Here is a 23,526-nt window from a genome sequence, read left to right as displayed (position 1 = left end):
AATAGTGTACCTCGGCCAAAGCAGTGTGTTTCAGAGCTTGCAATATATATTGGTTCACTGTGGTGTTGGGGTTTGCACCTATTTTACAAAATATGTATTCTTTTTGTAACATATAAAACGATATATCTGTTTAATCTTCATTTTAATTTTCTCTTCTGAGTTACAACCTTAGTTTCCTTTGATTTTTAATGTGATAAAATCCTTATGATTGATTTATTTTATAATAGCATAAAACATAACATGATGTTTGAAATTAAGACACTTCAATTTCACTCAAGTCTCAAGGGGTGAAAGCAAAAAAAACATCTCATTCCATTTTGTCCGTGAGACACTTACCTAACACCTAGTTTCTTTTTAGCTATCACCTATTAAACTATTTATTCAAATTTCAGGTCATTGTTTTCTAACATTGACATGTTATGCAAAATGAACGTCTCAAATATTTGGCGTGCATTTGAAGGATGAGGGATAGTCCAATGTTTGTACAATGTGTTTGATAACATGTGACAAAAGCTTATAAACTAATCAACCAATTTATTTTACAAAAAATAATTGTAAAGTTGCATGTTTGATAAAAGGGCTTATTTAAAGAAGCTCCTAATTGACAGATAAGCTAAAGACTTCAATTTCATTTCACATTTTTCAACAAACTTCTTAGTTATTCTAACTAAATGATTCTAATTCAACCAACTAGTTTATATGGTTTCAACATTTAGCTTCTAGCTTATAAATCTTCATCTAGTTGCCAAAAAAGTGGTCTCAAGCATAGCCATATGTCTAAAACAAACTTTAAGTACAAATGTTTACATTAATTATAAGTAATGCTAGCAATTTATCCAATATATTTTGTTCCTAAAATATTAACTTAGTGCCTATCTTTGGGAGGGGATAATATTAACAAATAACACTATTATTGGGAAGCTTTGGAGCCATAAAGTAAGAAGATAAAAGACTTTCTTGTGATGTGAGAATTTCGACAGTTAACAATATTGTTGGTGCCTAAAACAAGGCTTCAATGGGGTCACTCCTGTGAAAGATAGTTTCATGTAGAGCAAGAAAGGTGACAAGACTAGGTAAATGAACTTCATCTCCTCATAAAGGTGACATGCATTTAGAAACTTTAGCACAACATATTTTAATGTTGAATGCACCTCACAAATTTAATTTATCTAATGTATCATATATATGTTAGGCCTATTTTAACATCACATTAAGATTTGACAAGAGAAGATGATGATATCCAATAGTAATAATCAGAATAAGAGAAAACTCTTGAGCTTGTAATAAATAGGAACTGAAACTCTTTCAGGCTTCTGAACTTGGATCTGCTGCTTGAACTTGCTTTCTTGTATCTTTAGCTACAATGCTTCCTTGGTGTGCCCCTACAACCAGTAACTTGGCAATAATCAACAATAAAGTGAACAGATCATAAGAAAAACAAGCTTTTAACCCAAGGGTTCGAGTCGGTTTAGTTTAGTTTAAGAAAATGTTTACTATTTTTATATTCCTGGTTTCATTAAGAATTACAAGCATGTCAGTTTGTTTTCATTCTATTTGTTGGTGTTTGTCACAGTTTACTACACAAATCGTTGAGAAAAGGAAACGATGAAAAAACGAGTGGCATAATTATAATTACGAATGAAAACTTTTTTAGGATGACATCGAAAGGAATCGGTATACTGATACTGTTTTGAGGATTACCTGCAGGAGTGGATACTCGATCACTGGGCCCAACGGCATGGCTAGAACTTCCAGTAATAGACAATCTCCCATGAAGCTCCTGTGGTAATGGCACATTACTCATTGTACCTGTTTCATTTTCTCCACTGTGCAAGTTGCTATCACTAACCAGCTTTCCAGCAGATTTTGGTGAGAATGCTGTGGACCAAGATCCACCATTTGACCCGGCTAAAGACATTATAACATTGGCCTGCATATATAAGACAGCATACACAAGTCAAGATAAAGCATGAAATCATACCGTCAATTAGTGCCCACAGAAAATTTCATATCATATGGAATGGCCCAACAAAAACATACATGAATTGAAGGCTTTGAACTCCTAGTCCGAATATCAAAGCAAGTCAACTACAACTTTTAAGACTACCAACCTTGTCATTCTTTTTAGTCAACCCTACATTTATGTTAATAACTGTTTCCAGGATTTAAACTTGTGACTTCATAGTCACTAAGCAACATCCTTACCATTGTGTCGAGTTCACCTTTTTTTAGCTCCAAGTATGATACAAACATTTACTGTAATAAATTCCAAGTAGATAAGTGCTACTGCATACAAATTAGTGAACTCAGGCTTTAACTTGCTACAGAGCATATGTTATGCAAAGCCAGACTTTATAATAAGAGTTTTAAAAACTTACGAATCTCATCGGGAACTTTTTTTATAATTTCAAGACAAAAATACTGAAAAAAGAGAGAGATATAAGGGGACTCATAAACTGACGTTTAACACTGTCTTAAATAAATCCATAAAATTCATCAAATATATTCTGTCAAAAACAGAACGTGTTTTCTAAGACACTATAAGAAAGCTTGCATAAATGCTGAAACATATCAGTAAGTGAAACAGGCAACATTTTAATGATCTCAATCTTGGTACCAAAACTTAAGTAAATGCATTATTGGCTGCTATGAAGATTTCATTGCAATTACAGGTTCAGCCCAGGCACCAGGTGGTGCAATAACTAGCTAAAATAAGTTGTAGCAACTAGATCTGAGTGGTACAGAAATCAAGAGTTTCCTTATATGGTTCCCTCATTTAGCTTACATACCGAGTATCGGATTCGGCATACCATGTACATGTACCCGGTTCCTTATAAAAGAAATATGGTAATAATAATGTGAAAAGTGGCAAACCGCATAAAACCGGATACCACACACCAAAGCCGGTACTGCGAACCATGTAACTATGATTATAGCATTAGCAACACACAATTCTCAACTAATAGAAAGGATAATTGTTTAAGTCACTCACATTAGTAAACCAGAGACTACATTTTAAAACACAAATTGCTTCCTGTACAAATCAACTTCAAGCCTTGTTCACTAAATGCAATAAACATTTAAGCCATGCAAACAATCAGAGGGCAGACCTTATGAGGGTGGACATAATCAAAAACGTGAGCTTGACCTCCATAAAAAATAGTCATTTGGCGGCTGCCAGATGTTAGCCCCTGTTGACTGCAGTCAATACAATATAAAATCAAGCAGATACTTTTTTTTCCGATGTAACGGGAGTGAAGATAAAAAGAAACAAGGGAAATTGTGCAACAATGTTTATAAGATTTACCTCTGAGGTGTTGAAGATTCTGGATCCATTACATTAGTTACATGCTTTGGCCTGCTTCCACCAAGCAGCACCACAGGTGACATTTTCTCAAGGGCAGTAGTGGTTGTGTTCATAGAATTTAAGATTCCCGGCGCCTTGATTCCAGTTCTAGATCCTTCATCGGCAGCTGGCTGAGAAATAAATGAAGGACCAGCACTGGCATCCCTAAGCTTGTTTGAAGTTTTTTGGTGGACAAAAGGTGTGATTTGCCCTCCATGCTGTGGATGCTGTATGAGAATAGATCGCTCCCATTTCTGAGAAGCTGAAGTCGGCTTCATCGACTGCATACCAAGTAACACTTCATCATCATTGGGCCTTCTAACTCGCTCTCCTCCTCCACCTGCATTCCGGAGCATCTGTATAGAACAATGATTCAAAAATCAAAATATAGAATACAAAACCGCTTGCGAGGTAAGGCTGCGTACCCTCCCAAGACCCGAGTTTTTTGTCATTGAGAACATATGAAAATAAGAGTTATGTAATAATAATTCATACCTTCATTAAATGTGAGTTATGAAAGGAATCAGGGACCATTTGGAAGGCATCTCTAGAGGAACCAATAAAGGTAGAATCAGAATTACTTCTCTTGTTTCCCACTAGTATGTTACTAATCTCAGTGCCATAGAATGGAACTCCCTCAAGGTGATTTCCAACATGTTTTTCTATCAAAATGGTGATGGTAAAAGCATGAAATTGAAGGTATAAGAATAAAGATGAGATTTTGAAGGTAAAAACAAAATGGGATTATTACCAGAAGCGATGTCAGAGGTAGAGGAAGAGAAGGGTCCACGTGATGTTGAAGAGGGTGAAGGTTGAGAGAGCCTTAGATGAGGGTTTTGAGTAGAATCAGGAAAGTTCTTCATGCCCAGAAAGTCATGTAGAACTATGTGTTGTTGTTGTTCTTCATTATGCTGCTCAGACATTGTTTCAACAACAACACCATAACATAACAACCATTTCACTCTCCATAGTCCATAACCATAGTAGGAGAGAGAATCAACTCATTTTTTGTTGTCTTATAATGTGTCTTCAGTTTAATGTGGACCATGTTTCTTTCTTTTTATTTCTGATGTCTATATTATAACACACAAAACAGAACGTGTAATTTAACACAAAATTATATTTTTACCATTATAAACAATAAGAAAAATAAGTATTTGTTTCTTCATTACTTGATAGGATGTTTATTCAAAATTTACATATTATCTGTGTAAAAAATTACACTATCAGCATATTGTTTACAATTGTTTTATATTATTTTTGTTTGAGAGTCAATACTAATTAACATATGAATAATGAGTGATCTATTGAAATTATACTCTATACATATTAAATCATTTTAATTAATGTTTGTTTGGATTTTCAACAAGATAACATATATTCTTTGTGATGTGTACTTTTGTTTTGGTGTGTGAACTAATATAATGAACTAATCATTTTAAAGGATGGATGAATATTTTTTAATAGTTATTTCATTAATTGAATTATTAATGTTTTGATTTAGGTTGGTATCAAATATATTCTTATACTAATAGATTAATGTTTTGTCGGTAATGTAGTATATAATAATGTAATATAATAAACTTGTGATCTCTGTCACATTTTTTTTTGTTCTTGCTACGTATTTAGGATGCCGTTTCATTAATTACTCCAACCCCCAAATATAATTCGGTTATCTTTACAGCAGGGAATGGTTAACAAAGGAATGGGTCACAATTTTGTATCAAAAGATAGAGTTTTATTTAGCCGTTAGTACTACTAATGATATTTTCTCATATTTTGTATAAAGAACTAATCCTTTTATTTTGGAGTTATTAAAACTTTGAAAGATACATAAAAATAATGTATTACAAAGGGATTAGCTAGAATTTTGAATATTAAAGACCAATGATACTAGAATACCAAGAACTAAATTGTTTGCTACTCAATTTATTAGAAGAATGAAATTAAAGTACACCTCGAATATATTTCCTCTTGCATTCAATAGTTATATTAGTATTATATTTTAGACTAAAATATTATAAGGATTTAGTATTATTCATTATTTAAACTAGGAAAACCAGTAACCTAAGGATTACAAGGAAAAGTTGTTCAATAAGTAATAGTTCTTGTATATTTACTCCTATGGATTTAATATTTATACACGAGTAATTTTCACATTATTAGTAAATTATCCACTGTTCATATATTGTTATTGACTTATAAATAAAAGTAATAAAATCAATAAGAAAGATTATATCGAAAGTGTGAAAAACTTTACATTAAAAGTACATAAATTTTAAACTTTACCCTATCCCTAGTGCACAATACAAAATAATAGTTCTCAAATGTGATATAGGTTCAGTCTTAATAATGTAAAGTCTGAGCTATGTATACTTCAAATATTCAAACATAAAATATAAATCAGATTTAAGTATATGTTGTTTAAATTTAAGTGTATGATGCAAATTTTTCGAATGGCATGACAAAATTAAGTTGAAAATTTATGAGAAGTTGTTTTTTTTTACTCAGCAAAATAATAATAATAATAATAATCTATATCTATACTATATATAAAGACAAAACATTGTATAATTTTCACCATGGTGTAATTTTCAATTCCTGATTTGCCATTAACATTATTTAATTTTTACAAAAAATATATAACCCTAAATAACTACCACTAACATATTAATTAAACATATCTCTTAACTTAAAATGAATATTATCATAAATACAAAAAATATAATATAAAGTATACAAAACACTACAAATACATTATAATTCTAAAAAAATAAAATATATAAAAATTAAATATGTAGTACCATATAATATTGACGGGTAGACACGAAGTGTTCGTGCATGTATACACTAGAAAATAAATGTTGGGCTAAGTATCATATTGCCAGCAAGGGGGGCAAAACTAGAAAATTTCAAGTAGGGTCCTAAGATTATGTACTTGCATAACCATTGTAACGCCATATTTGGATACTAAATTAGAAAATTGTTATTAAGTTTAATTGGATGACTGTTGTTTTAGAAATAACATTTACTTTATTAAAGTTATCTAATATAAAATGGATTGCGGTAAAGCTTTATTTTATTTAGTTTCATTTGATTTTATGTTATTTATAATTATTAAATCGAGTAGATCGACCCATTCAACTAGTGAACCATTGAATAAGAAGGGTGACTAGTTTAGTGGAGTTATTCAATTGTGTATATAATTATGTCGTTTTAAACTATTATAAATTGAACTAGACTAGACTAAGTCACTTCAAAATTTTGTAAATCAACAAGTTCTCTTGCTCCTCACACAATATTGACTAAGATGCATGTGATTTTCTATGTCTAAGGGTTGCTTAGGAATAGCAATTGTTGAGCTTTTCTTTACTATAGACAAAGAATGTTGAGCTTTTCATCTACCATTGCTCTAAAGTGCCTCAAAATGTTGTATAATTGATATAGTTTCATACCCAAATAAAGTTTACATCAATTGTCAATACATAATAATAGTTTTTGTCAAGATTGTCATTTGGTATCATAAGACCAATTATATTTAATTGATTTATTGAATTTTCAATAATAAAAATAAGTATGAATTAATATATGTTATAATTAATCCTAGTGGGTCCATTAACTTGTGTAGGAGGGAACACACCTAACAACTCATACCTTGGGAATAGCAATTAGCAAACTTATGGAGCGTGGAATCAAATGAGATTTTATGTATTATGTCTTTGACTATAGTGAACTTCACAATTATCAATTGTTATGGGAATGTTTTAAGATAATCTAAAAGTTTTTTTTAGGTTGTTACTATATTATATATTATTCATTTTTAATTATCATTAATTCTTAAATAAAAGTAATATAAATACATAATAGATGAGACATTGACTATGTATATATTTTTATATTGTCGGTACATAAATTTTATACTCATATTTTAATTATAATATGAATGAATATGTATGTTCCAATTTTAGAATCACATATAAATTATGCTTTCAGTCAAATTGATTTCAAATACTTTCAATCACATTGATGGTGAAGCGGGATAACTTAATTACTCAATATAACATATACTTAAATATGTTATTTTCTTAATCCTTTATGGAGGAGGATAATTTTGGTTTTTGTTAAAAGAATAATATTAGCAAATTGGGCTTTGGATTTGATTAAAAGGCTTCCCATGTTGGCTTCCTTGGGTGGGAGGATTATTATGTCATTTCCTTAGTTACTAAATGGTATCATTAAGTGGTAGAAAATAATAAAATGTTCTTAATGCTTTCTAATTTGGATGATTTTAGACAAGCACTCATAAAGTTTCAAATCATTATAACTTATAAGTCATGCTAGAATATGATAATAAATGTAAAATACGAATATGATGCCTAAGCAGATTCATAAGTGTGGCTGTTCTTTTTATTTTTATGGATTATGGATTATATATAGCCTTTTATTATTCTCTCATTCTTTTTAATTAATTAAAAATGGTATAGAAGTTAGAGTATTTTACTCCAAATAAATTATTCCCACACGTGAATAATTGCATGTATCTTTCAAATCATATTTCCACAAATTAAGTAGATTACTAAAATAAAGTACGAGCTAATTTTCTGGGATATATATATATATATACTCATTAATCTTTGTCATTGACTGTAGTTATAATTTTGTTAGATTCTATTAATTCAGCAAATCGTGGTGTCATTTGGATTAGCAATATATAATCGAAGTCAAATATTTAATACCAAATTTACAATTATAATGTGCAGAATCCATTAAACTAATCATTTTCAGGAGTAAAATGGGGACAATGATATTATTATTTTTGGTAATTCTAATAAAACCATCTTAATGCTATATTCCCTAAAAGGGAATATTAATTTAAGAAGGATAGCTATAAAATATTGTTAAGGTAAGAATCCATGAAATCTACTTGGTACAGCAATTTTTGCTAATTATCAATTATGAATCTCTCATGAATTAGATTTACCTATTTAAGTTAAACATTGTATCTGGATTTTAGTTTCCCTTTTCGTTAAAAATGGAGAATGTACATTTTTGTTTTGTCTTAGAGCTATACATGGCAGATACATTAACTAAAAAAACAGCAACAATAACAATATAGCAAATACATTGTTTTTAAAATAATTTTATTATATTTGATTAACTAGTCTTGCTAAAAACGTAGTAAAATGAATATATAATTTAAAAATAAAAAGTGCAGGTAAAAATTGACAAGGTTCAATTTAAAATTTTTGTTCATGATAGCATGAACATACAATTCTTCTAAAAACACATATACTAGAATATTGAGTTGTTTCTAGTAATACTATTAATAATGTGCCAAATTTTGTAATTAAAGAATACTCTACTATAACCACATACATTTTCACTCTTTCATGGAAAATCATCATGGTCAAAACTTGACACTAATCTTAGGCATGAATGAAAATATACCTATAATGCAAGTAAAGTTTGCTGAAATTCTCAAACATTATTATAAGAAAAAAAATAGTATTTAAATATATAAGTTTTTTTTTTATATATTATTAGCTAATCATTTATCATTATAGTATTAATTTTTAATCACCATTAAAAAAATGACATTGATAAATATTGATTACATAAAAAAATTCACAATAATATTACATGAATAATAAACTCCTGCCATAACTATAATATCGACAATATAAGAATTATTTATATCTTAACATATCATTTACAGTCATCTATTAATCTATATTAATCTATATAATGAATAATTCTTTACTGTCATCAGAATTCATATATATTAAAAAGCAATAAACTATATTATGATAGAAGGAGATAAATTATCTCATTCAGTCACTAAAATCATGACATGTATGTTATTTTTTCATTTTCTATAAAAATATTTCTAAAACTAAACCAAATAGTACACATGTCATACTTGTACTGCCCGAAGGAGATAACTTATATTCCAGTACCAAGAGTTACTTTATTCTCTTATTAAAATATTAGTGCAACTATAATATGATCAAGTAATAAATACATTGAAAAATAATAATTTTATAGTGGTGTGTATTTATAAAAAAATAAATAAAAAAAGAAAAAGTTATGGTAAGTTTTTGAAAGATTTGAAGTGTGGGCTCCGTCCCGCTCCATTGCATTGCATATATCCACAGACACACATTTCATTTTCAGACATTCAACACTCTCCACTTCTCTCTCTCTTTCTCTCTCTCTCTTTTTCAAACACTCTTAAGGTTTTTTTCATTTCATCACTTCACACACCTTTTTTATTATTTCTCTTCTATAACTTCATCTTCTTTTACTTCATAGATTGTCACTTCGAGGTTTCATTTCTTCAATTCTGTTTCTGATTTTTTTGTTGTTTTTTTGTGTGAGTTGGTGGATTGGGTAGATCTGTGATTCAGCTGCATTGCTTTGTATTTTGATAAATTTTGATTCTTTTTTCATTTGGGTAGTGAGGTTCAGAGTTTTAAGGACTTGGGTTTTCTTTAAAATTTTCACTGAAGGAGAAGAAGATGGAAGTGCTAGGTTAATGTTCATGAGAATTTTGAATGTGATTGAATTTGAGTTCAGATAAATTTGAAATCACGGTTATGACTTATGAAAAATGTTTTTTTTAATCATTTAATTCTCGTATTCATGCTGGGGTGCTTTTGTAATCATTTTATTCTTTATTATTGTGATTGTGATAACTATGGGGGTTTCAGAACATGTCCATGTTATATACGTTTATGTTTTCAGCTTCTGAACAACATTGTCAGTTTCAAATCTATGAATTGGGGCATGTGTTTCCATGGATTTTGACTTTTGAATAAGCAGTGAAAACGTGTGACAATTGATTAGTGTCTGAATCCTGAATAGAATCATAATAAAACAAAATTAAGTCTGAAAAGATATACTGCATTGAGAAAAATAATTTGCCTAAATTTTCAGACATTGATGCACATGCTGAAGTTCAATAGTTAACAACCAATTTCTTCTTGCCAAATGATTTAAACTTGTGGTTACGACCGTGTTTGCGATTGAAAATTTGATTTTGAACGTAATGCGGTGTGATGTAGTTACATCATGATTTTGAGCTGCACCACTATTTGAGGTGATACGGTTGTGGTGGTCATTTAAACTGTAACATCGCTTCTCCATAAGGTGACGTTGTGCATAATTTGAAACCTTTCCTTTTGTTGTGGTTAACCCAGCGCTACCAAGACTTCAATATAATTTCCATATACCGGATCCTTCAGTACTTTTTAGATACTTCTCGACTAATAATCTTTCAAACATTTTATGAATTCTTTCCTTATGTGGATCTATCCGAATTCGTGCTCCCTAACCGTTACTTTATGGTAATTGGATTGTTGAAAAACAGGTATGAGCAAAATTTTCATCTGAACCAACTAGGTTGCTCTTCTTCAAGGCATGCAAATGAACAAAGAAAACAAAGTTAGTGCCAAAGATGAAGAGCGTCCACTCAGAATCACTAGATCAAGGACTAAGGCCTTGGGATCAGTGGGAGGAGGGATACCTCCCTATCCAAAACCATCCTTTAAGAATGAGCCGAAAAACAAGGTTCGAGCAAATTCGAAAAGAGCAGCTTCTGATGGCAACAAAACTAGTGCAATTGCTCCTGCTGGTCTTCAGCACAAGAGGAGGGCAGTTCTCACAGATGTAACTAACATCTGCGGAAAATCGTATGATAACACATCAAAGTTTCAAGTATGTATGAAATGCTCACTTTGTCATCGAATTCGCATTCGAAACCATCAATGTTTTTTGTAACTCTAGAATAGGGGAAGTAAAAACTTGTAAGTTTTATGAGTTATTCTCAGTTGAAAATGCAAAAATTGAACCAATGCCCTTTATTTTCTCACTAGTAACAATTGTACAAAGATGCAAATTCATCTACATATATCTGAATAATGTTTGAGTGTCATGCTGATTTACTATCCATTATGCAGGCAAGAGGAGTTTATAAGAAGAACACAAAGCTAGCTTCAGGTATCTCCACCGGAAATTCGTCATCACAAGATGATGTTAAAGCAAAGTTAACTGAAGAATTATCATCAAAAGGGGTGGTTGAATCACATGAAAACATAGCTGAAGTAACTTTTGATGATAAAGAGCCAGCAGAATGTTGTATGTCCAATAGCATAAGAGAAGGTGCCATTGGAGACAACACGCTCTCAATGCAAGGCTCTGTGAAATCTGATGAACTTATGAGCTCTCCAAATAAAGGTTTTTCAATAAACTCATGCACAATAAACTTTAGGCATGTAATACAATATTATAATTATTATTCTCACTAGTTAGTATCTGCTACATGATTATGTCTATTGACAAAATATTCATCTAAAAAATTTTCTAAATGTTTTGCCTATGTTTTTAACTGTCTCCTCCACCCAAACCACTTTTGGCATGATTCTGCCATCTTTTCTACAATAGAAGCTGCATTACTTTCTCTCTGATGCATTCATTCCCAATCATATAGTGTCTGGTATTTCCACTTATCCAACGCAACATACTTATATATGTTACATTGAGTTTATTTTATTGTTGAAATTTTACCATCGAACATTTAGTCCTTATAATGTTGCACATCATATAGTTGTTTGTTAAAACTCTCCCTTAAGTTTGATTTATACATTTCTATCACATATGACACTTGGAGCATTCCACCATTTCATCCACCTGATTGAATCTTATTGTTTAAGCCTCCCTCAATTTCCTTAATGTGTAGTATGATTGACACAAAATACTTATATCTAGTGACTTGCTGTATGATATAATCTCTAATTTTTACTTCTATATTAGAGTTTGTCCTCCTCTTGCTACACTACATTCAAGACACTACGTTCAACTTTGATTTATACGATAGTCATTTGCTTCTAAAGATTGTCTCTATATTTCTATCTTCTAATTTAATTCATGTCCTAAGTCTCCAACTAGAACAATATCATATATAAAAAGCATACATTGTGGCATCGATTCTTAGATATGTTCAATAAGCATATCCACGACCAATATAATTAGATAGGCCTGCCCCAACGTTGACACTAGGTAGTCCTATAATAATATTAAAATTTTCTAAGGCCTCATCATGTATTCTCATGTGAATGTAAGGAATCCAAACTCCTTTCTTTTCTAGAGATTTTCATAATACCTCACTAAGCACCTTAGTATAGGCCGCCTCCAAATCAATGAAAATCATGTGTACCTCTCTTAGGTTCCTCCGGTATCTCTATCAATCATCGTAGCAAGTATATAGTCTCCATGGTTGATCTCCCTATCATAAAACCAAACTTATTTTCTCTAATAAGCGTCCTTTGTCTTAACCTTCGCTCAATTATCCTTTCCGTTAGTTTCATAGTATGACACACGAGCTAAACCTCCTTATAGTTTGCACAATGTTATATATCTCCATTATTCTTATAAATAGAGATTAAAATGTTTCTACTCCATTCTTCAATAACTTATTATCTGATCCAACCACCTTGCCATTTTCCATCAATTTTCAAAGTTTCTTTCACTTCCAACTCCCTAATTCTACACAAGAAGGTATAATTTTATTTTTCTCTGTAGTGTTTAGTCACTAGAGTGTAAAGAATCACAACCGTCATTGAAAAGCTTATGAAAACAGTTCTTTCATCTATCGTTAATATCTTTGTCCTTGACCAAGACTTTTTCATCTTCATTTTTAATGTGTTTTACTTTGTCCAAGTCTATTGTTTTTCTTACCCCAACCCTTTGAAGCCTATAGACCTTTCCCCTCCCTTGATTTCTAGAAATTTGTAATGAACTTTCAGGTTCACCAAGTTGCAATTTTATATGATTGCATATTTGCTAGAGCATAGAAATATATACAAGAAGTGGGCCACATATATTCACTAGAAACATAGTATGTTAGAAGTTAGGATACTATAGTAACTGTTTTTTAATTGGATTGTGCAGAGATAGATATGATTTGTGAGAAAATAGCAGCCTCAGATTGCCTGGCCATTGTGGACATTGATTCAGAGTTGAAGTTAAAGGATCCTCTAGTTTGGAGTTCTTATGCCCCTGATATATACAACAAAACTCGTGTAGCAGAGGTTTGTGTCGTAGTAATATGATTATGTTCCTGATTATTGGTACTATACTATTTGTTTATGTGTCTAGTGACAATTCCAGTAACTCCTGTTGAACAGTGCTATGATGTAAACCTCAAATGTTTATGCCTTTTTACTATTGTCCCAGTCTGCATGCATTAAAACATTATATCAAGGTTTTTCCTGACTATAACATTCACTGTAAGCAAGTCTTCCTGGATGGCAGAGATCATATTTATTCTGCAACACTAAAATACTAATATTGCTGCATAAAAGAACTTTTAAAAATGATATTGTGTTAGTGCTAAGAAAAGAGAAGGATACATAAGGTTTGTTTACTACCGAAAAAATTGATGGTAAGTTTTACTAAAATCTGTCCAGGTTGAAAGGAAGCCGTTATCCGATTACATGGAGAAGTTGCAGAAAGACATTAGTCCAAGCATGCGGGCAATTCTGATTGACTGGCTTGTGGAGGTTAGTCCCGTGACGTATTCATTATGAATCACAGTTTAATATATTTGTATTCCTTTCAATTGTTGTTATTTATAATCTTACTACTGCATTCTCAATTAACTTCCACTTCAAACATAATTGAATGATAGGATAGTGACAACTGACAAGGAACTGGATATCTGCAAATCATTATCATATTCCTGTTATAGGCACATCTGATATACGCAATATTGCGAACTGTGTGTTGATGTTTGGCTATTAAAGCTTTGGTTGTAGGTTTGCTGAAGGTTTCCATATCCTATTTCAGGTTACTGAGGAATACAAGTTGGTTCCAGACACTCTTTACCTGACTGTGAACCTCATTGATCGCTATCTCTCCACAAGTTTGATTCAGAAACAAAGACTCCAGTTGCTTGGTGTTACTTGTATGCTGATTGCATCGTAAGTTCCGTATTTTGGTGACCATAAAGGATTTTAAAATGATGAAGGATGAAGCTGATAATGTCAATCATTTTGTCATCCGAAGTTTTGTATATTGATGATAATTATTGTTCTTTAATGAAGTAATGAAACTTTATTAGGACAGTTTTTTATAAACTTATATTTCAAATCACTGAACTCTTGTTCTTCTTTTCGATGGCTTTAAGAAAATATGAAGAGATTTGTGCTCCTCGAGTCGAAGAATTTTGCTTCATCACGGACAATACATACACGAGAGAAGAGGTATAGTATTTTCTTCACCTATATAATACATGATGAAGATGTCTAAAGCACCTAATAAGTGGCATTTGACAGGTATTGAAAATGGAGATTGAGGTTCTAAACCTTTTGAACTTCAAATTATCCGTTCCTACAACTAAAACATTTCTCAGGTATGAACTATACTTCCATGTTTTATTGGAAAGTACCACTTAGTTAAAACTTAATCGAACTATCACCATCTTTTTTGGCTTCAGGAGATTCATCCAAGCAGCCCAATCTTCTTACCAGGTGCTAAATTTTTTATCCACAATCCGAATTTTAACTCAGAAGGTGATTCTGTTATTCTGATTGAGGAAGTTTTTTGTTGTAAATTTTCCCTGTTACACAGGTTCCTCGCGTCGAACTGGAATTCCTAGCAAATTATTTGGCAGAGCTTACTCTTGTTGAATACAGATTCTTGAAGTTTCTACCTTCCCTTGTAGCTGCATCTGCTGTATTCCTAGCCAAATGGACTCTCAACCATTCGGAAAATCCATGGGTATGAACCTTTATTATCTTATTGCAAGTTAAGAATTCATCTTTGTGTTTGAATGTAAATAAATAAACCTAAAGACTCACTTGTCACTTGTGAATTTATTTGTAGAATCCAACTCTGGAGCACTATACAAACTACAAAGTTTCAGAGCTTAAACCTGTTGTTCTTTCTCTGGAAAGTTTGCAACTTAATACCAAAGACTGTCCCCTGAATTCTATACGAGAGAAATACAAACAGCAGAAGGTTAGAAATTTACACACCATACAACAAACTCTTCTCCTTTTGTTAAGTTCTTAAACCTGTGTAATTTAGAATACTTGCAATTAAGGGCCTATTTATTTAGACATCTTTAATAAAAACAGCACCCCTGTAACATTTGTTTGTTTATTTGATTGAGTTTCCTGAAAAATGTGCAGCTGGAATTTTCAGATTCTTACAATTTCTTAAGAAAGTGGGGTGTTGAAGGAGTTTTTACTCATATTTCTTTAATCTATGATCCATTTGATTCAAGTATGCTAAAAGGGCTATAAGATAATTACATGACAGTGAATTTTGCTTCCTGTGACAGTTCAATTGTGTGGCAAATTTGACTCCAAAACCGTTGCAGTCACTCTTCGAGGTTCAAGCGTAAATTATGCAACTCTAAAGACTAAATGACGACGTCAAAATTTCGGGTTCAGTGAAGGTGATATTCTCATCAATTTTGACATTTTATCATTTCATTTGTTCTTAATTCCTACTTGCTGTATGTTATCAAATTCTGGTGGTTTCAGGTCTCCTTGTACTGTGAAAATTGTTACATCATGATATACAGTTCAACCAGTGAGTTAAAGTGCCAACATCAAATGGACTTCATATTAAGGTTGTTGTCATCATGCAACAAACCATGTAGCTGTTTCAAGAATACTGTTGTATGGAAACATTGTCATTTTATAAAAATGCCAAAGATGCACAATGCTTACTTCTATTTCTTTTAGTCTATTACAAGATGCAACTTTGAGAGTTTGCAGCAATGAATAATTATAACTAAAAAAAGGCTCCATGCAAACTTCAAATGTATTTGACGTGAATGGCAAAATTTTCAATGTTCTGGCTTGGTTATATGAATTCTCTATCATAGTTTGTCCCACCATGAAGATGCTTAAAACTTCTAATTTAACCTTTAACTTTTTTTGAAATGGCGCATGCTTTTATTTTTCAATTTGAGACCATTGAAATAAGAATTTTTATGAGAAATGACTATATTAATTGGATACATCTAAGCAATTTTTTTCTTAAGTAGTAGAATACTCTCATGGGTCTGGGATTAACTAACTTAATGATGAGGGAAATACTAGCTAGAAAAGGAAAGAACACCCTTAATTTGCAATGACTGTATATGGGAAAGAATGCCCTTAATCATGGAGAGTGCAGTAGTGCTGAAGTGGAGACATAAATACTAAGATATGTTTGCAAATTAAGTTTTGAAGAAGAAAGAAGAGAAATGAAAGATTTGAGAGTTATGTAATACACTCATAAGATGACTTGAAGTCATTTTCCCCCCCTCAAAAGCTTAACTCGTAAAGAGACCCTAAGAATCTATTATGATAGTTGACTAATTATAACTTCTTACACTCAAAATCTATTTAGAACTTAGATAAATAAAAATAAAGGTACATAACAACTTTAGAAATGAAATTGTAATTTTTAAAAGCTAGCTTTTCTAAACTACTTTAAATATCTTTCCAAAAGCTAAAGTTGGGAGCTAAAATCATTGTTTTCTGATTTTTGTCCTTTAATCTTTTTTCTTCAGGCAAAGGCAAATGACAATCTGCATCTCCAACCAATATAAATTATATTTTGAAGCAATTGATAATTTTAGCTAGTTATCATGCAGCTGTAATTCAATTAGCTAACTACATAAACATCACCTTTCAGCTAGTTTTGCCTGAAAGAGTCTATGTAGGCACACAGAAGAATTTGGAAATAAGCTTATACAGATAATCCTTTGATCCAATGCGTGGACTTTCTACCACTTATCAGAATGAGAGTTGTTCCTGTGCATTGACAATCAAAACCATGTTACAAGTTACAACATCTGGAGCTAACAGAATCATTAGAACCTTATAGGACCCCAAAAAAATGCCATTCCCAATAACTGCATTACTACATTTCGAAAGGTTTTCCACTATAACAGGAGGATACAGATAAATATTGGGGGTCTAGCATACATGCATATCAGGTTATCAGATTGGAGACACTAAAACTGCAGTATTTCCAATTACAGGCTTGAGACTGGCTACACGCTCTAGTTGTTTCCATGCTTCCTTTCGCTTCTCGGCTGCGGTGCTTGACATCGCTTCTTCCTCCTTAAAATGAGAATGACATGACAGGTACAGCTTCTCATCCATCTCCATGAACATCTTTCTTACATTATGAGTTAAGTTGAGCACTGCCTGGTTCCAATGGCTTTGAGAGTTCCTATCTAAAGCTGGAAATATAATCGGGAGGATCACCTGACGGTTGTGAGCAATCAAATTGACAATGTGGTCGTTGTTCCATAAGAAAAGTGCTCTTTCAGCTACCTGATACAGTCCATGTAGGATAAAAAGAATATTTAGCAATCAACATGCATGCCAGAGCAAACAAATGATTCTCTAGAAACACAAATGAATAGAGATAGAGAAAAGTTGCATCAATTAAATCATTAGATCCAAAAAGGCAGCAGGGGTTCAAGGAATATGGAAATATACTTCAAGAAAATATGGAGAGCTCTCAAGAAATTAGGAAGAATACAAACACTTTCACATTCTATCAGTGAACCGTGACTCAAAACTGGTGCAATCTAAGGAACAGTCGGACAGAAGAATCTCCCAAAAAAAGTTGGGACACTATTTTGACTTTGAACACGAAGCAAAAAGCATTATTAGTCTCATTGTCTCACAATCAAGTGATCAACCAATATGTGACTCACGGTCCTACATTAATCTCATTGGGTTTTAAAAATCATCCATCTACATTGTGGATAGGCAACCCAAGCTCCAATACCGTTGATGTAGAGGAGAGGCCACTCCTAAAAACCATACTGTTATACTTAAGAGAGGAATGCCTTAACTTTCTCTTTCACATACGAGGAGGACATGTTCACCGCTCTTGCCAACCCAACGAGACTGATACAGATGCATGACAACCATATCATAGATGATCGAATTCCTCCACAACATTGAGATTACAAGAGGGTCTTTGCTAAGTAGTGTATTGCCAAAATATGACTGTAAAAGCAAACATATAGCACCATGCAAGCTTTCGGGTATGGATTTAATTCCTACAAGAAAAAAAACAGGAAATGCAAATAACGGGGTTCAGTATAACATAATTGTACCTGAAAGTGTAAGCTGTTCATGCAGTATCCAATCCGCCAAAACAATGGGTCCATGACCTTCTGGAACTCTACCATGTTAATTGCTTCCAAAATTTCTTCGAGTTCACCCAGGAACATGACCTCTTTCTGACTATTTGTAATTGGCCAATATTTTAACAAACCCATTATCACAGTGCTCGCCAACTTGGGCTCCTTCTCTATGAACTGCGTAACACAGTATGTCAATTGCTGGAAGTAGATCCCCATAGATTTTGGCTTGTGCAAAGGGATCAAAACCCTCCACAAGAACATCTTGTGTTCCTCTTTCAATGGCAAAGCAAAACCACTGATTATGCTCCCAGAAATCTCCAACAACTCAGCAACCCCGTTGTGTTTCTCAGTCTCAAACACAAACCTATAAAATATATTGTTAATTGATTTCCGAATAAAGGGTCTATGCACCATGAATTTCCCATAAACTCTATGCAGGATTGTTTTCAAACAGTCTTTTTCCCTAGGATCCTCTGCATCGAACAACTCAAGCAACCTCGAAATAAACCAATGATCAATGTACTTCTTTGCTACCTTCGCATCAAGGTAAGTAGAACTAATAAATTTAAGCAACAATTCATACACAAGCTGCAAATGTGCCCAAGCAGGATCAAAAGTTGGTTCATCATCATCATTCTCACCACCACCACCACCACCACGATTCGACCCATAATTTGGCGGGAAAACTCTAAAGAGATTAACAGCACACATTCTACACATAGCAAGGGTAGCAGGTTCACTAAATTTCATGTTCACATTGGCCACAAAATCAACAAGTTCAACCAAAGTTCTCCTCTTTACATCTTTCTCAACTATGCTTTTCGCTGGGTCACTGAAATCGAAGATCACGCAACAAAGGCTCAACTTGCTCACAAACAGGTTCATCCTCTCACCATTTGGAACATCCTTAAAAGGCAACAACGGTTCAATCCCAGCCACGGTGCTCGACGGAAAAACCGCAGACGATGATGTTCTTTTCGCTATATTGCTATTATTATCGCCGTGTGGCCGGTGATTTTTTCCGGCCGATGAGTCCGAACGCAACGAATTGACCCGGGTTGACTCGTCCGAGTCAAGTTTCGATGCCTTTCGAGGAAGTTTACTGAGGAATTGCTTGAGCATAATGATGATGATGACCCAGTAGCTGAAACCGATAAATTTTGAAGCTTTAGAAGGAACTCATGAAGGGAATAATCAATTTAACACGAAAACATTGGTTTCTAAAACAAAAACCATGATATGAGGAGAATGTGGGAGGAACAGGATGAGAAAACCTAGATCTCGGTTATGGAAGAAAACGAAGATTTCGAAGCAATGTTAGAAAAGAAACATGAAATTGATATGGATAATTTAAATGGGTTGAGGGAAATTTCCGATTTTGCAGCATGCATTGGTGAAAAATCAAATCTTTAAGGTCGTAGGTGAAAGCCAAAAAATGTACATGCATTAGGATTAGAATAAGAAAAATTATGATTTGAAACCCAACATTTCTTTTTCTCGGGAATATGATTAAAGAGAAGGAAAAGGTTTGATTGAATTAAGAAAATGTGGGGTTCTTATGAGAAAAGGGTATGTGATACAGATAAAGAAGTTTTGATCTATGATTTTGGAGAATGTAACCCTGTGAGCTGTTTCTTCTTGTTAATTTGTTATTGTTATTCAATAATAATGTATTTACTGATCCACAAATATGTGAAACTTATATATAAACAAAAGGAAATAATGCAATGAGGCTATGGGCTAGTTTTAAAGCCTTTTTATTTTCCTTCTTTAGTGAGAAAATAAGAAAAATATCAAACACTACTATATGCATACCAAAAAAAATTAATACTCTTAAACTTAATAAATTCTTATTCTAGTACTTCTGTTCCTCATAGGTTAAAGGATGAAGGTATTGAAAATGAAGTTGCAACAAAAGATGATGTTGCAAATATAGAAAGATCATTCAAACAGTTTGAGTCAGCTGCCTTGGCTATAATTCAATGCACTCCTGTTGAATCAGTTCATACAATTCATGACAAATCACACTATGGAACTCCTCATATATCCCTTGGCAATCATGTCACACACCCTCATAACGTTGTGCATCCAGTTCACACACAAGCTTCTCCTCAAGGCTTTCATTATACTAAACTTTGTTCTTGCACCAGTTGGGAATGTCTTCTTAGTCAACCAACTTGGCTTATTGATCAACATTTCCAAGCCTTGTTCAATTATCGATTACTTAAGTCACAAGCAATATCACTATATATGATATTGTTACTAGTTATATTTGTATTCTTTCTATTCTTGTCGTCTTTATTTTATTAGCAAGTTTGTTAGGTTTAGTTGTTATTTTCTGCTATAAATAGCAGTCTCCCTTTTGTAATGCATTTAAGGTGTTTTTACACTCTTTCAATAATAATATACGAGTTCCTTTGTTCCATGTTTACATCATTATACTTTTCTTCATTTTCTCCTTCATCAATCAAGATCTTCAATTTATGGAGGTACCATTTCTAAGATGGTATTAGAGCATCTATTGATGCTCTACTGTGCTTTTTCTTTTATCTCCTCGCTGTTGTTTTTCTTCCTCCTATTCTGCCTTCTCTTTACACCTACTCTACTTCATACACATCATGATGAACAATATTGTTGTCAATATTAATCCTGTCAATGACCCTTCTAGCCCATATTACATGAATCCAAATGAAAATCTTGGAGTTGTCCTTGTCTCTCCACCCCTCACAGGAATCAACTATCATTCTTGGTCCAAAAGCATGATAATGACTTTGAAAATCAAGAACAAGATCCAATTCATAGATGGATCTCTGCCAAAACTAGAGAAGAATGATCCATCTTTTCGTGCATGGGACAGATGCAATACTTTAGTTCTTTCATGGATTAACCACTCAATACATCAATCCATCTTGCAAAGTGTTCTTTGGATGGAGACTTCACCAGAGGTATGGCAGGACTTGAAGGAAATGTACTATTAAGGAGATGTTTTCAGAATAGTGATCTCCAGGAAGAGATGTATGCAGCAAAGCAAGGAAATCAATTCATAAGTGTTTATTTCACTCAATTGAAAGGACTATTGGGGGAATTGAATGAGTTCAAACCAATTCCTGGATGTCCTTGTCCAAATCAGTGCAATAAAGAATTCATCAAGATCATTAGAGGATAGAGAGAAAATGATCATGTAATCAGATTTCTTAAAGGATTCAATGAGCAATAATCAACTGTGAATCACAAATCATGTTGATGGATCCTCTACCTTTTTTGAATAAGGCCTTTTCTCTTCTCATTCAGCAAGAAAGATAGATAATGGGAATTACTGGAATTTCAGATGAAGCCAAGATTCTTGCTAGCACATCCACATATTCATCAACTAAAACAAGATTCAGAGGAAGAGGTTTTAATGGATCAGTTGGATATGGCATTGGAAGAGGATATAGCACTAATAATGCTAGTGGTGGCAGAGGAAGAGGAACTTTCAATTCTAAAATATGCTTTTTTTTGCAACAAAGTTGGGTACACCATAGATGTGTGCTACAAGAAACATGAGTTCCCTCCCCATTATAAAAGAAACAACAACATGAACAATGTCACTGACAATGGTGAAGATGAAGATCCAATGAATAATGACAATTTTGGATGTTTCACTGCAGATCAACAAAAGCCATATTGACAATGATCAAGGAACCATCTAATCACCATGAAGAAAATCACCAAGTTAATCAGTTGACCAACCAGATAACTAGAATGGAATCCTCCAACTCAGGTAATCCTAAATCCACTAGTTGCCCTATAAAATCAAGGGGATAGGTCCTTGATACTAGGGCAGCTGATCATGTTTGTTTTTGTCTTCCTGAATTCCAAACCTATAGAAAAATTGACCCTATACATATCAGGTTGCCTAATGGGAATGAAGTGATAAGTAACATTGTTGGCACAATTATCTTTTCAACAGATCTTTGCATAAGCAATGTTCTGTATATATCTAATTTCACCTTCAATCTCATTTCTATTTCCAAACTAACCTTTGCCTTGAACTGCAAGTTAACCTTCATCAACTCCAAATGTGTGATGCATGAGGAGTCCACATTCAGGATGGTTGGTGCATCTGAGGCTAAAAGAGGTCTTTACATCATTAATTCTGAAAATTTATCTTTTTGTTTTAATAGATACATCAACAATGTTGAGAATCCTATAACTAATGATTCCAATGAAAGGGATATATGACATAAAAGACTAGGTCATCCCTCTAATTCTAAGCTTGTTGTTTTGAATAAAGTGTTTCCTTTCATTCAAATTAGGGACTCTAGCAAACTTTGTGATATCTGTTACTATGCTAAACAAAGAAAACTATCTTTTTAAGACAGCACAACTAAGACTAACCATAATTTTGACTTGATTCACATAAATATTTGGGGGCCCTTACCATTAAATATTGCATGGTACTACATATTTAATTTTTATATATTTCATTTTTTATCTTTATAATATATTTATTGTATTCGTTGTACTTTATATTATTATTTTTGTATGTTTATGATAATGTTTAGTCTAAGGTGAAAGATGTGGTTAATTAATGTGTTGGTGGTGGTTAATTAGAATTATATGATTTTTTATAAAAATCAAATAATGTACAAGGCAAAATAGGAAGTGAAAATTACATCATGATAAAAGTTACACTGTGTTTTGTATTTATATATAGTATAAATTTATAATAGAAATGAATGGTTTACTCAAATAAAAAAAACTTGCACCATATAAATATAACTATTGTTAGTTTAAAGTTTTTTATATAAACAATACATCATCTACTATTCAATATAATGTTTTTGTGTAAGAGTTTACAATAATTAATACTAGTGTGTTGAGAGATACGAGAGAGTTTGTCAAACCGCTTTCCAATTATTTGTAATGTGTAGTTTACATGCTGTAAATGTCAAATATAATAAGTGAGACATAGAAGATAAATACCTCAAGGTTAGATGAATAAGATATACAATAAAAAACAGAGAGAGAA

The 23,526-nt window shown here is 32.5% G+C and overlaps 3 protein-coding genes and 1 long non-coding RNA gene across 5 annotated transcripts; 1 reads left to right on the top strand and 3 right to left on the bottom strand.

Moving 5' to 3' along the window:
- On the bottom strand, positions 6 to 22,065 carry LOC109327808. Its single transcript, XR_002105350.1, has 3 exons — positions 22,055 to 22,065; positions 8,768 to 8,771; positions 6 to 99 (listed from the first exon to the last, which is right to left on the bottom strand). It is a non-coding gene; the product is annotated as an uncharacterized LOC109327808 (long non-coding RNA).
- On the bottom strand, positions 1,153 to 4,339 carry LOC109327803 (protein TIFY 8-like). Of its 2 annotated transcripts, none has more exons than XM_019560965.1 (6): positions 4,098 to 4,339; positions 3,842 to 4,008; positions 3,308 to 3,702; positions 3,111 to 3,198; positions 1,702 to 1,930; positions 1,153 to 1,382 (listed from the first exon to the last, which is right to left on the bottom strand). In XM_019560965.1, the coding sequence occupies exons 1-6, from the start codon at positions 4,267 to 4,269 to the stop codon at positions 1,306 to 1,308; spliced, it is 1,128 nt and encodes a 375-aa protein (XP_019416510.1). In that variant the 5' UTR covers positions 4,270 to 4,339; the 3' UTR covers positions 1,153 to 1,305. The 2 variants fall into 2 exon arrangements, with proteins under 2 accessions (XP_019416510.1, XP_019416511.1); XM_019560966.1 differs by having other exon boundaries at positions 1,153 to 1,358.
- On the top strand, positions 10,738 to 16,210 carry LOC109327801 (cyclin-A2-2-like). Its single transcript, XM_019560962.1, has 12 exons — positions 10,738 to 11,062; positions 11,305 to 11,581; positions 13,295 to 13,434; positions 13,813 to 13,905; positions 14,192 to 14,325; positions 14,532 to 14,607; positions 14,680 to 14,756; positions 14,841 to 14,874; positions 14,975 to 15,124; positions 15,230 to 15,364; positions 15,690 to 15,806; positions 15,895 to 16,210. Exons 1-11 carry the CDS (start codon positions 10,766 to 10,768, stop codon positions 15,750 to 15,752), a joined length of 1,476 nt encoding a protein of 491 aa, XP_019416507.1. The 5' UTR covers positions 10,738 to 10,765; the 3' UTR covers positions 15,753 to 15,806; positions 15,895 to 16,210.
- Positions 17,080 to 20,155, bottom strand: LOC109327800 (serine/threonine protein phosphatase 2A 57 kDa regulatory subunit B' iota isoform-like). The gene is made up of 2 exons (XM_019560961.1): positions 18,483 to 20,155; positions 17,080 to 17,685 (listed from the first exon to the last, which is right to left on the bottom strand). Exons 1-2 carry the CDS (start codon positions 19,632 to 19,634, stop codon positions 17,347 to 17,349), a joined length of 1,491 nt encoding a protein of 496 aa, XP_019416506.1. The 5' UTR covers positions 19,635 to 20,155; the 3' UTR covers positions 17,080 to 17,346.

This window comes from Lupinus angustifolius, chromosome LG15 (genome assembly GCF_001865875.1).
Source record: "Lupinus angustifolius cultivar Tanjil chromosome LG15, LupAngTanjil_v1.0, whole genome shotgun sequence".
In the NCBI taxonomy this organism is placed as follows: domain Eukaryota; kingdom Viridiplantae; phylum Streptophyta; class Magnoliopsida; order Fabales; family Fabaceae; genus Lupinus; species Lupinus angustifolius.
The sequence above is the reverse complement of the archived record's forward strand: the minus strand, read 5'-3'. Positions and strand labels throughout refer to the sequence as shown.